Source organism: Sitophilus oryzae, unplaced genomic scaffold, assembly GCF_002938485.1.
Source record: "Sitophilus oryzae breed Bouriz unplaced genomic scaffold, Soryzae_2.0 scaffold_1498_pilon_pilon, whole genome shotgun sequence".
Taxonomy (NCBI): Eukaryota; Metazoa; Arthropoda; class Insecta; order Coleoptera; family Curculionidae; genus Sitophilus; species Sitophilus oryzae.
In genome coordinates this window covers 2864774-2877564 of record NW_022146167.1, presented here as the reverse complement: position 1 = coordinate 2877564, position 12791 = coordinate 2864774, and the positions used below count along the sequence as shown (strand labels likewise).

Here is a 12791-nt window from a genome sequence, read left to right as displayed (position 1 = left end):
TTAATAAAAAAGTTATAATTCTACACAGGCCGAAATATAACTTAGAAGTCTTAGAAAAAAATCATTGAAGGAATTTATAAAATTGATGAATGATAATATTCCAATGATAAAAAAATGGCAGACCAAAAAAGTTAGAGGTAGGTCAAAAGCAAGATGGGCAAAAGTTTTGGATATTAAAAACAAATAAAGATGTATCTGAAAAAGAGCGGTTTTTTTACCAAAAATTATGCTTAGCCTCCTCTCAAAAATACCTAGTCAAAACATGACATCAAGCACATAAAGAAAAGTCCTCCAGGCCAGAGCATACAAGTTCGCCCCCCTTCATCAGATTTAACCCTTGGCCGACGATTAAGCATCACCAGTCAGTTCCCATCCCAGCTAAGCAGCCTCGTCTCAGGTCACCCTCGTCACCCATCGAGCAGACATCCACCGGGACCCCCTACAGGCGGACCCCCCTCATCATCTTCAATGTGTCCGATATCCCGCCCCCTCTACTGTCGAGACGTCACGGGATACGTGCACGAAGAAGTCTCGTAGCTTGGGTGCCAGGTCGTATCCGGCCGAAGCCTCTAGCGTTAGAACACCTAGCTCGTAAACCAGAGGGTGGTGACTCCCTTGGGTACCTATGCATGCTACATAGGTCATCGATGGCCGAACATCAGGGTTAGGGGGTGACCCGGGTCTCCTCCTCTTAGGGGAGGCTAGCTATGATGCTCCGGAGTCGATGTTACTTAGGAAAATACATTGGAAATAACGCCGAAAGTCAGAAGCAGTCAGAAGTGTCAAGCTATGGACAAAACAGGTTTTTTGAATAAATGGCGAATGCGCCAGGAACTGAATGGAAATTCGTTATTTTGAAATTTGAAAACACAGGCAAACCAAACCAACAGAATCTGTAAAATTACAGCAATTCATGCTATATCATCTGTAAAAATGAGATAAAAATGAATCCATCAAAACTGAATATCTGTACAAGAAATTACAAGTGTTAGAAGAATGACACCACAAGAAAAATAATACAAATAAAAAAATACTTAAAATCAATGGAATATTTTTACAGTAACAACAAAATAAACAATAAAATATAGGAGGCAAGGTATATTACATGGTATATTTTACCAAATTAATAAGAACTACAGAAATATAGTCAATGGAATATTGTATAGAATTGATATTATTTCCACAATCAAGAAAATATGCAAGTGTAGCTATTACAGAGACATGAAAGTAAACCAAAAACAACATGAAGTAAAATTCTAAGTAGATGGTATTCTGCTAAAAAAAAAGAGAAGTGACCAACAGCCAAAAATTGACCCAAAATAAAAACAGACAGGTTGAATTTGTCTATGAAAATAAGAAATCGTAAAAATGTAACTCAGACACTCATTGGAAATTTTTTCTTACATAAGTAAATTTAAAAATGTTAGAATCCACTGATGAACATTAAAAACGAGAAAAAATATACATATTTAACCAAAAGATAACGATTGTTATTGGTAATATTAATCAAAAGGATACTTGTACTGCCCAGAAATGTATACATCCATCGATTTGTTGTATAAAATCTGTAAAAAATAAATAAATAATATTACATTTTTTTAATTATGCTATTCTAATCCTGTTTATTATTTTCATTTTGTAATAATATTAAATATACCTTAAGACATATGGTTAGTCTGTTAATAAATATTTAATAAGTTTATTAAATTTATTTTTAAATAATAAAATAAACTTACTTTTTTGTGATTAGAGAAAATCAATCTCGTAAGCCAGAATGATGCCCAACAACAGAATTATATAAGGGGTAACCCAGGCCTCTTCTTTGCTGAGTGTGTATTATTAAAATAGCACTCCTAAAAAAGAAAATTATTATTAAAGCATTATATTGAAACAATGCAAATTTGACCAACGTATGACGACAGCGTATATGTTTACATAAAAAAACGTTTTTTTAATACAAAAGTATTATGTAATTGTGGAGAAACCTTTGGGTATACTAACACTTGATTTATTCTGAAAGACGTAGAAAATACTTGATTACTTGTATAAACAAACACCTAAAAAATTATCTTTAGGAATAAAAAAATATCTTTAAACACTACCAAAAAAAAAATGGCCGAAAAAATACCAACTGTTTTTAGATATGAAGTAATATTCTAAGTAACTTTATTTTTATTCTACAATAGAGACATCAAGGAATGTATCTATATTTCGATATACTCGATTTTGAAAACGGAAATTATAAAAATTGGAAAAATACATAAACTTTTAATGATGATGTAACTGAAATATTTGAAAGTGAAAAAATCTATAGAAAACAGGCAAAATAATGGGTACTTACATCTTCGGGAGATTAAACAGGCCTTAAGGAACAGAATAAACTCCAATAGTGCATAGAAAAATCACTTTTTCTATAAAAAATCAGAAAAATTGTAAGAGCAACATAACGACTTGCTATTAACAACGGAAAATGTCGTACGTCAACGTTGTCAGATTGAACACATGTAAAACAGAATGCTCATTTTTTTGCTGCATAAATAATGCTGTTTCTAAAAGAAAATTATATTATTTATTCTACTGAAACAAAGTTTGTATTATATTTTTATTAGATTTATGATGATTTTGTAACGGTTTAATTCATTTTAGACCTACAAAAATATCGATTTAGATTAGTTTCAGGATTTTCCTAATATCTTGGCAACCTTGGAAACATTTTAGTTCAAAATTCTCTCACTTTTTTCACGATGGCGCCACCAGTATTCTTCTTCTTTTTCGTATTTCAGGCCTTAAAAGAACCGTAACCACAGAATAAAAGTAAGGTTCTTCTTCTTTTCTATATTTATGGCTCTAAACATAAGCAGCCACAGATTTAGCATATATTTTTTTCTTCTTTATTTTTACATGGCTTGAACTTATATAGGTCATCTGGCCATTCTCCAAAAAAATAATCAAAAGGAGAGAGATCAAATTGTAATCTATGATTAATTATTGGAGAAAGAAAACAAAAATAAACAAGATGAACATATCGATATAATTTTGCATATCCATATATCGCTGCCATCTCTATTTAGTAGTTCAAATAACCTAATGTAACCTAACCAAACACTTTTCAAGGATTTCTTAATCAAAATTTGTTTATGCATTTTTATTCTGTATCCTGTATATTTCATAAAAACAAACAATTTCAAGTACCTCTTCAGTATTATACGTGATAACTGTAGTGTGATACCGTAGTATTTAACATTATAATCAATACTATTCCTGTATAAAATGAAGGCGTATTTGGTTTCTGTCCTTTTTGTTTTAATCATACATTCGAGCACTTCTGACCAGAGTAAAAGCATTGTTAGAGCTAGAGTTGATGTAAGTACCGTTTTTTATACCAGTAATATACTAAATCTATTCATTAGAGCTGTGCTGGATGCCAACTGAACCGTCTTGCAGAAGTCCGAGCTTTTATCTATGAAGATATTCCCAAATACGAAAACGTAGAATGGAAGAAGATTCAGGGTCACCCTCCAGAACTGATTTTCTTCAATGAAGCCGATGAAGAAGTAGAGAGGCACTTACTGGAAAAGTTAAATAGGCAAGCTTGTAACAAGTTACTGGAAAAGAGGGGTTTCAAATTGAAGGATTCCAATGAAATTGGAAAAGAACTTTAAATTAGTCTATATAAAATAAATAAGCTTATAATAAAACATAAAAATATAATAAATATTTGTGTTATACTCAATATTTGTCTTAATTAGTGTCAATAGTCGAGACTATAGTCCACCTAGAGTCTAAACTATTGAAACTAATAGTATCAAAAACTGATGTAATCTTGACAAGATAATATATAGTATACCTAGAGAAAAAAAGGGCAATTTTACAAAATGTAATAATTTATTTATAAAAATAACACTAAAATAAACGTAAAAAATACCACTCAAGCCGTTATTTCATTACCAAATGGGTCTTTGTCCATTTCAGTCAATAGTGCCGCACTTTCTCCGATTTTAATCAAAAAACTTCCAAGCTGATCTTTCGTGAATTCCTAAAATCACAAAAATTGTACTAATCCATAAAAAAAAGCTTATAAAATTACCTTATATAGACCATGAGCTTCCGTAGCTAAAATATCAGCTAACTGAACACATTCTTGATATAGTTTTGTCTCAGATAATACTGAGTATAGCAACAAAGTGACTTCAGGTAGTATCACTTTTCTTAAGCTCTCTGCATCTTTTGTTCCTGATAACCAACCATCAGGAAAGAGTAATACATTGTATAAATGCCCTTTGGCAGACTTAGCTAAATGATTAGTTGTTAATTTCCATCTAAAATTAAAAAAAGTAGTTCAAATAAACCACTGTGTTTTTTCATGTTACCTTTCGAGTTCAGCTTTAAATTGGGATACCCTATGTTCATGTGCGACTTTTTCCGGAAAATGGGCGGTTTCAGGTAATTTTTCTGGCTCGCTTGGTTTGTTTTTAATTTGTTTAAACCATTCGTTAAATGTTTCGTAAGCTTCTAAATAGGCCTTGTAACTTAAGTATTCTTTTACTATTAGGTTTAACTCTTCATTGCTTTCTGAAATATAATCTAAATTAATTAATATTTTCTTAAAATATGGTATATTTTACCTGAAATCTCTGACTGAATAGTTTTGACAGAATCGCTAGGAATTTTATTGAAAGCCAATTGTGCAGCATCTAATTTTCCTACTGTTAAGAAATTGAAAATAATGGCATTGGTTTGTGCTAAAGCTTCGATACGTTGACTTTCATAGAATATTAACCAATCTATAGCTGATATTTTGAATTTGTCTGTCTCCGTTATTTTTTGCTAAAATATGACAACATAAAAAAACAAAATACAAAAATAAGTACAGGGTGTCCCACTAAGAATGGCTCTCGGCTGTATCTCGGAAAAATATTTATAGCTAAAGAGACTATGAGAAATTGCTGGAAATTATTTTCAAGTTTGTTGAACGGCCGCTAGAGGGCGCAACTGCTATGGAAAATAACAAAATGGTATTTTAAAGAAATTTTGCCTAGATATGATGTACTATAAATAATAGCTTCATAATCTTCAGTAAATTTATGACCTTTTTTGTTAAAACAATTTTCCCCTATCTGCTAAAATGAAGTGGTGGGGGAAGGTTAGATCTCTTTTTGTTTAAATGTTAATAACTCCGGACTGGATGATCGAAATCCAATAAGTGAAAGCTCGTTTAAAAGAGCGTTTCTTACTCTATATTATACCACATAAACAATAAAAATAAGCTTTTGAACGTAGACGCTAGGGGGCGCTGTCTTCCAATTTAACAAACATTACGCGTTTTTTCAAAAATATTAAATACGATAGTATATATAATTTTAGCTGATACTAAAGAGCAATAAAAGCCTAAGAAGTCAGCGAAAACCGCATTTTGATATCTTTTTTCAAACCAAAGTTATTAGCAAATTTATAATAAATACAAAAAAATAAGACCTTAATTAGCTTATTTTTCTAACATGATATCACTAGCCCTCTTGATTATGCCCATTCTAATAAAAAATACGATAAAAAAGGTTATTTTATTCAAAAAATCGATAATGTACCAGAATACCATAATACTAGGTGTATTAATATCTAATAATTAAGATATTAATTACAGTGAACAAGAAACGACGCCTCAGTGAATTCAAGGTAGGCTTTGGAAAAAAGTTGCTTTTAAAGAGATAGTTTAAACATCAAAATATTATATATTATTATATCAACATTTTGATAGTCTCAGCAGCGTTTTTATTTTTTGATTCCTTTTCTACAAATTCCTTTTTTCAAAAGAGAAAAAACGCTTCTAAGACTATCAACATGTTGATCTAATAATACTTTGACGTTTATATTATTACGTCAAAAACAACTTTTTTCCACAGCCTATCATGACTTCACTGAGGAGTCATTTCTTATTCATTGTCATTGATACCTAATTATTAGATATTAATACATCTGACATGGTATTTTGGTATTTGTAGATTTTAGAATAAACTAATCGTTTCTATTTTATTTTTTATTAGAATTGTCATAATTAAAAGTGTTTTTTAAATATCATTTTTTCGCATTTATTATAATTTTGCTAATATCTTCGGTTTGAAACAGGATATCAAGATGCGGTTTTCGCTGACTTTTTAAAATTTTATTACTCTTTACTATCAGCTAAAATTACATATACTATCGCCTTTAATTTTTTTGAAAAAAAAACGCGCGGTTTGTTAAATTATAAGACAGCGCCCCCTAACGTCTACATTCAAAAGCTTATTATTATTGTTTATACTATATAATATAGAGTAAGAAACGCTCTTTTAAACGACTCCTGTTTGTTGGGTTCCATTGATCCAGTCCGGGGTTATTAATATTTAAATAAAAACAGATCTAATCTTCCCCCACCACTTTATTTTGGCAGATACTGGAAAATGGTTTTAACAAAAAATGTTCAAAGTTTTGTGAAGATTATGAAGCTTATAATAAGCTGATAATAATCATTTATAGTACCCGTTATCTAGACAAAATTGTGTAAAAACTCCGTCTTCTTATTTTTATAGCAGTTGCGCCTTCTAGCGACCGTTCTACATACTTGAAAATCATTTCCAGCAATTTCTCATAGCCTCTTTAGTTATTAATATTTTTTTCCGCTGGCCCTACGGCTAATACTTTCCGAGATACAGCCGAGTGCTATTCTTAGTGGGACACCCTGTACATCAAAAGAACTGCAGTAACCATTTTTGAAACTATTTATAAAATTCACGATAATATCACTATAATTCAAGTCCTGGTACAATGTTTTCCCAGATTTAAGCGAATGCATAAAATCAATTATAACATAAACAAGAAATAATGTATATTGGACGAAAAAAAAATATATAAAATAAAAACATTTTTCCTATACCTGTAGATTTCCAGATTTGTCCACCTCCTCCGGTCTTTTTCTTATATTTTCCACAACTTGTCTGGCCACACTCATGACATCCAAACCACATTCATCGGCATATTCCAAAGATATTTTTCTTTCTTCATAATCGATTATATTTTCTAAATATTGGGCGTACATGTGCACTTGCTTGCTAGGGCTCAGTTTGTTTACATAAAAAGCAATTAACTGTGTCTCTTTCATTTGCATTAAACGTTTTATATAACTACAAATAATATTTTCATGATTATTTTATAGAAATATCGAACGTGATCGAAAAAAAACAGTGTCACAGTGACCTTTTGCCTAAGTTAAATATTAATTTGACACATTTTTATGTCAATTTCTACTAGATGAATATACCGGGTGCGTCTCAAAAGTGGTTCACCCCTATAATTTTTTATTTTATTTTTTCAGATAAAATACCAGATTTGGTATGTTAGTATATGACATAAATTAGGATTGATTGACGTATTCAATTGTATTTGATCACTTCCTGTTTCACCGGAAATGACCTAGAAATATAGATATTCAATATAAAATGACACTCCGAATAGAATAACATATCAAATGTCAATTTTTGACATTTTCGCTAAAAAAATAGTATTTTAAATGTCAATCTAGGGTGCCATGGCTGTGTACATGGCTAATGTTTTTCGTGCCTTGTTCTGGAAGGTTAAAAAATGCCCAAATCGTATTTTTAATCATATCTCAATTTTTTAAAACGGAACAAGGGTGGCTCATTAGCATATTTGGAAAAATCATTTTTTACGAATAATTTGATACCACACACTTGGAATTTTAAGTCAAATTATCGTTATAAACCGCACGTTACCATATGAGAAAATGTCAAAAGTTGACATATGATATATCATTCTATTCGGAGTATCATTTTCTATCGAATAAAGTAAAAAAATACCGAGGGTGTCATTTAAAAATCAAAAGTTGTAGCCATTTCCGATGAAACAGGAGGTGACCAAAAACAATTGAATACGTCAGTCAATCCTAATTTATGTCATATACTAACATACCAAATCTCGTTTTTTTCTCTGAAAAAATAAAAAAGTTATAGGGGGTATATTATCGACTGCCGTTTCAAGGCTACTATGACGCCGTTTTTTAATCATACACTATACATACGCTTCAATAACTTTTTCTATTCCAACTTGTTTGTGTCCTTGCCCGATCTGGTCAAGAAATAACACCAAATGGGCTGCGAATCTCAGAAACTGAGTGGAAACATTAGTTCCTTCAACCCATTCTTCTAAATCCCTTAAAAGAGCCGGTATTTCATCCAGAATTATATATTTCTGGATGATACGTTCGCGTTCTTTGGCTTGTTCACGCACCGTTTTATTTTTAGACGATTCCAGGGTTGTAAAAACATCATTTAATGACGTTCTGTATAAAATTTTGTAAGAATTAGTTGAAATAAAAGTAAAAACATGTTATTAATGTACCTTTGTATCCAATATTCATCAGGAAGAGGTAAATATCCATTGTCTTTTGTACAACAGTCTCTTATTTCTGATTCTACTCTAATATCGACCATGCATTTCATATAGGCCCATAGAAAATCTTCCCATGTGTTACATACAGGTAAAATGGAGTTTATGTAACCACAAAAAACGCCTATGGAAGCTTTTTCGTATTTACTTATCCAGTCCTATAAAATTCATATACATTTCTATTGGCTTGAACGTGTCAATAAAAAATTTGTCATTGTTTAAGTGCCATTTGTTCCTATTTTAATTTTTTTACATTTTTTACCTGTATTTTTTTAGGATAGACGCTTAAATTCCCATCCCTGATTAATATTTCCCCTTTGGTCCCTTGTAATGACGTTTATAATTTTATTTTAAATTATATTTTACAAATAAACTAGCAGACCCTGCCACGCGTTGCTGTGGTTAAGGTCAGTGATGGGCAAGTACCCAGCATTTATTGAAATTTGAGTAAATACCATTATACCCGGTATATACCGGGTATAATGGTATTTACTCAAGTAAGTATGGATTGGGTATATACCCAATCATACTTACGTTTTTAATTTAAGGTACTCTAACAATTTTTAAAAACAATTTGTTGTTAAATTAAAATTATCGAATTACTAATATCGCTCTTAAAAAATAGGGGTTGATGGTAAAAGGGTGAAAATTTAGGGTTATATGATCGCTATTAAAAAATAGGGGTTGATGGTAAAAGGGTAAAAATTTAGGGTTATATGTATTTTTTAATGCCACATAATTATATAATACCTTAATAAAGAAATAATTTGTCTCAGTATATTTGTAATTTCTTTCAATAAGATTCTAGACATTTTTTTCAGTATACGAATGTGATTAATTGTCCTAACATGTGATTTCAAGGTCAAAAAAATTAGCCGCATAGTCTCTATGATTCTTATTTTAAGTACTAAATAAAAGTACAATATATGAAATCAACAGTTGCCAACTAACTACATTATTATTTGTTATATTTCACTAAATAATAGATAATAGGTATAAAAATCTTGAAAATAAAGTAGAACTGGAAACATTGTATTAGACATGTTGGCATGGAATAACAATATAAACAATCCCCCGTAGTCTCATTTTACAATATATAAAACATACCTGTTTACAGTATCTAATCGCCATTATTTTCCAAGCATCTCTGTTACTATTCCCTTCAATATCTTTCAATTCATTTAATTCCATCTCTTCATAACCATCATCAACCTCATTATCAGTCTCTTCCTTGATATTTGGATTGTGAAATAAACGCCATCCTTCCAAAATAGCAGCTTTCCATCCATGCCCACATTGCCTTGCCAACTATTAAATTATTATTATCAGTATAAAATAATTAGGTAAAACAAACAATTAAACATACTTTTTCAGCCTCTTCTAGTTTCCCATATCTTATTTGTTCGAAAAGATGCCTGTTCAGTCTTTGTTCATCATCGTTATCCAAATCATGAAGTGGCTTTTTTTGATAGTGTGGAGCATCTGGGTCTAATTTATAGACTATTTGTCTGAAATACACGCCAAAATTAAATATACTGTGATTGTACTATAAGAAAAAACTGACCTTGAACTACCAAAAGCAATAGTATCAGAAGACTGTAATTGGTGCAGTGTATTTTCCCAGCCGACTGTTGAATCCGAAAAATGTAGAACTTTGTCATCTTTTTCACAAGTTTGTGATTCTAGCCTACAAAATATGGCCAATTAAAATATAATTAAATATTAAACAAGACTTATAGTACCAATCAATAACTAGCTGGCATTCTCTGACTAAGCTTTCCCTTTTGAATAAGCTTTCCATACAATTTTTCTCAGATTTTCCAAAATACTGTATTGGCATATCTTCATCTACCAAGTTTTGGGCCATGAACCTATCTTGATATAAAATATACAACAGTTTCCAAGTGTCCCTTTCTTTTTCAAGCCAATTCTCTTCATCTATACTACTTAGAGCAACTTTAGAATGAAGACTTCGCACAACTTTCAATGTGTCTGAGCAACAACGTGCCAGCTCTGCTAATATTTCCAGAACATCTTTACTTGCTAAAACGTAAACTTGTTAGAATATAATTCAGTCTTTCGGTTGTTATATTGTACCTGAATCTCCTTGGAGTGCCTCGAAAAACTCCATATACAAATTATCGACTGTGCCTTTCCATGGAGCCTCATTCTGTATAACACTCCCCGTTAAGGTAGTATCTCCATGCAGTAAATCGGCCATAGTTTCGTTGTATAGATAGTGATCGCTTTTGAGCTTTTGTAATTCGTGGGGTGCAAGCATTAAAGTAAGATCTTTCGACTCGTTGAAATGTTGAGATAGGGATTTTTTGAATAGGCCTCGGCTGGGGGTGGATAGAGCATCTTCTAGGAGACGCACGGACCGATTTAAATCGTTGTCCATGATTTGTGGGGCTCGAAAATATCACAAAAACAAACACAAGCAGCGTAAACTGCTAAAAACTTAACCTCAGTTTTTTTGAAATATTTCTGACGTTTTTATATTTTTGATCTGTGGCTATCTGAAAAAATGAACCAGGGGTACCAATAGTTAAAAGTTAAATATTTAAATGAAATTTAGGAAAAAAATTAGAGATGTGACTTTTTTTATGAAATTTTTCGATATGCCCATTCTCATAAAGTTATTTCTTTGTATAGAGTGACCAGTGACCCAAAATCACAAAATTATGTCTACTTAAAAAAGATTACACTGAAAAATCGAAATTTACTGTGTTTATTAAAATCAAGTCGTTTTTAGATAGTTATAGGTGTTCAAACAGTGATTTTATTTGAAATATTTTACTAGATTCTTTTATTTTCCTACCAATTTTAAAACTAAAAAATCTAGCACTTAATTTGAAGACTTTATTAATATTATTATTATTAAGTAGGCACATACCGGATGTTCAAACAGATATTCCTAATGACAATATTTTACTTAGTTTTATCTTCTGACTATTTTAAATTAATTTTGATTGGACTAAATTTACTAATTAGTTATTACAAAATAGTAGATGAGATTTCATTAAAGTGGTATAATATAATAAATATTTTGTTATAACCACAACGAATTTATACCCAGCCTGCCGACTTTCGATCATTTGTATGAAAATCGCAACAAAAAAATTGTATTGTTGTAAAATAATTTTAAAATTGTTAATTATTTGTTAAATATTTATTATTTACTCTTATTATATCATATAGAGCTCGCAATAAAAAAAATACTTATTTTTATCACACATACTCGCCTGTTTGAGTTATCAGCATACCTACATGTCCTCTTTTCGGTTTGCAGAAAAACCAGACATTTTATCAAATTACAGGGATACGCTTATTATTGTTAAACGTGTGTATTTTCCTTATCCTTGACACAATTATCGGTACATGCAAAACACGCGAGCATTTGATACTCATTTCCTCTTCCTCTGTTTTGATGCTGCACCCACTAGATTTATCAATATTTTAATGACCATATTCAATAAATTGCTCTTTGTCGGTGTTTATTTTAGTACATCAATTGTTTTTCAGTCAATGCGACAAGTTTAGAACAGAGATTAGTAAAAATTTAAGTCTGAAAGAATATAATTAAATATTAATATTATCTTTATTCTTTCTAAAATGTAATTTTATATCGCCAATTTAAAACATGTCAATGCCAAGTGCATAACACAGCTAAAAAATTATGCGTTGATAGATACTACTGACGCAACTGTTTTTTTTTTGTGGGGGTGGTTAACAATAATTATTATATTCGGTAGAGTATATAATATAGAATGTCAGGGCAATAGAACAAATATATAATTTTGTAGACGACAAAAGATAGCAGGAAAACATCATTCTAATTTTGATTTTTTTCTTTTGACGTTTGCTGCTACCGCGCTGTATGTCTTCATTTTTCCAAAACGTGTTACTCAAATAGTTGATAAAAATATTATATTTTAAGAGATTTCTACCTAAATTAAGATATTTCTATTATTTTATTTTGCTTGTGAACAGTCCTTGGATCAACTAATATGTTTCACTATTAAAAATTCAATATTATTAAAAAAACAGCGACGAGTTATTTTATACGTCAAATTGAATGGTAAATGTCATCGATTGTCATTTCTAAGGTAGCTTGATGTTTTTTTTTATCAAACCCTATAATATATACCCTATGATCGAAAAATCGGCGTCCAGTTGGCTTGGAAATTGGAAATAACGATCGATGATATTCCCCATATAATTTTACATATGAAATGACAGCGATCTTCATTTCTAAGCCATCTTTGACGCCGTTTTTTTTCGCTCGTACAGTAACGTGTAGTAATATACAAGGTGACCCAGCGTTTTGCAAAAGGTCCATATCAAGTTTT

At 30.8% G+C, this 12791-nt stretch overlaps 2 protein-coding genes and 1 long non-coding RNA gene across 3 annotated transcripts; 1 reads left to right on the top strand and 2 right to left on the bottom strand.

Annotated features, from left to right (window-relative positions):
- Window positions 1–647: 647 nt before the first annotated feature.
- On the bottom strand, window positions 648–2460 carry LOC115877787. The gene is made up of 3 exons (XR_004049402.1): window positions 2342–2460; window positions 1737–1853; window positions 648–1565 (listed from the first exon to the last, which is right to left on the bottom strand). It is a non-coding gene; the product is annotated as an uncharacterized LOC115877787 (long non-coding RNA).
- Window positions 2461–3073: 613 nt separating this feature from the next.
- On the top strand, window positions 3074–3932 carry LOC115877758 (selenoprotein M-like). The gene is made up of 2 exons (XM_030894062.1): window positions 3074–3363; window positions 3411–3932. Exons 1-2 carry the CDS (start codon window positions 3271–3273, stop codon window positions 3660–3662), a joined length of 345 nt encoding a protein of 114 aa, XP_030749922.1. The 5' UTR covers window positions 3074–3270; the 3' UTR covers window positions 3663–3932.
- Window positions 3867–10840, bottom strand: LOC115877757 (nuclear pore complex protein Nup107). Its single transcript, XM_030894061.1, has 12 exons — window positions 10537–10840; window positions 10182–10482; window positions 10004–10126; window positions 9806–9947; window positions 9547–9747; window positions 8392–8597; window positions 8072–8332; window positions 6911–7157; window positions 4626–4827; window positions 4371–4572; window positions 4088–4319; window positions 3867–4036 (listed from the first exon to the last, which is right to left on the bottom strand). The coding sequence occupies exons 1-12, from the start codon at window positions 10838–10840 to the stop codon at window positions 3929–3931; spliced, it is 2529 nt and encodes an 842-aa protein (XP_030749921.1). The 3' UTR covers window positions 3867–3928.
- Window positions 10841–12791: the final 1951 nt, after the last annotated feature.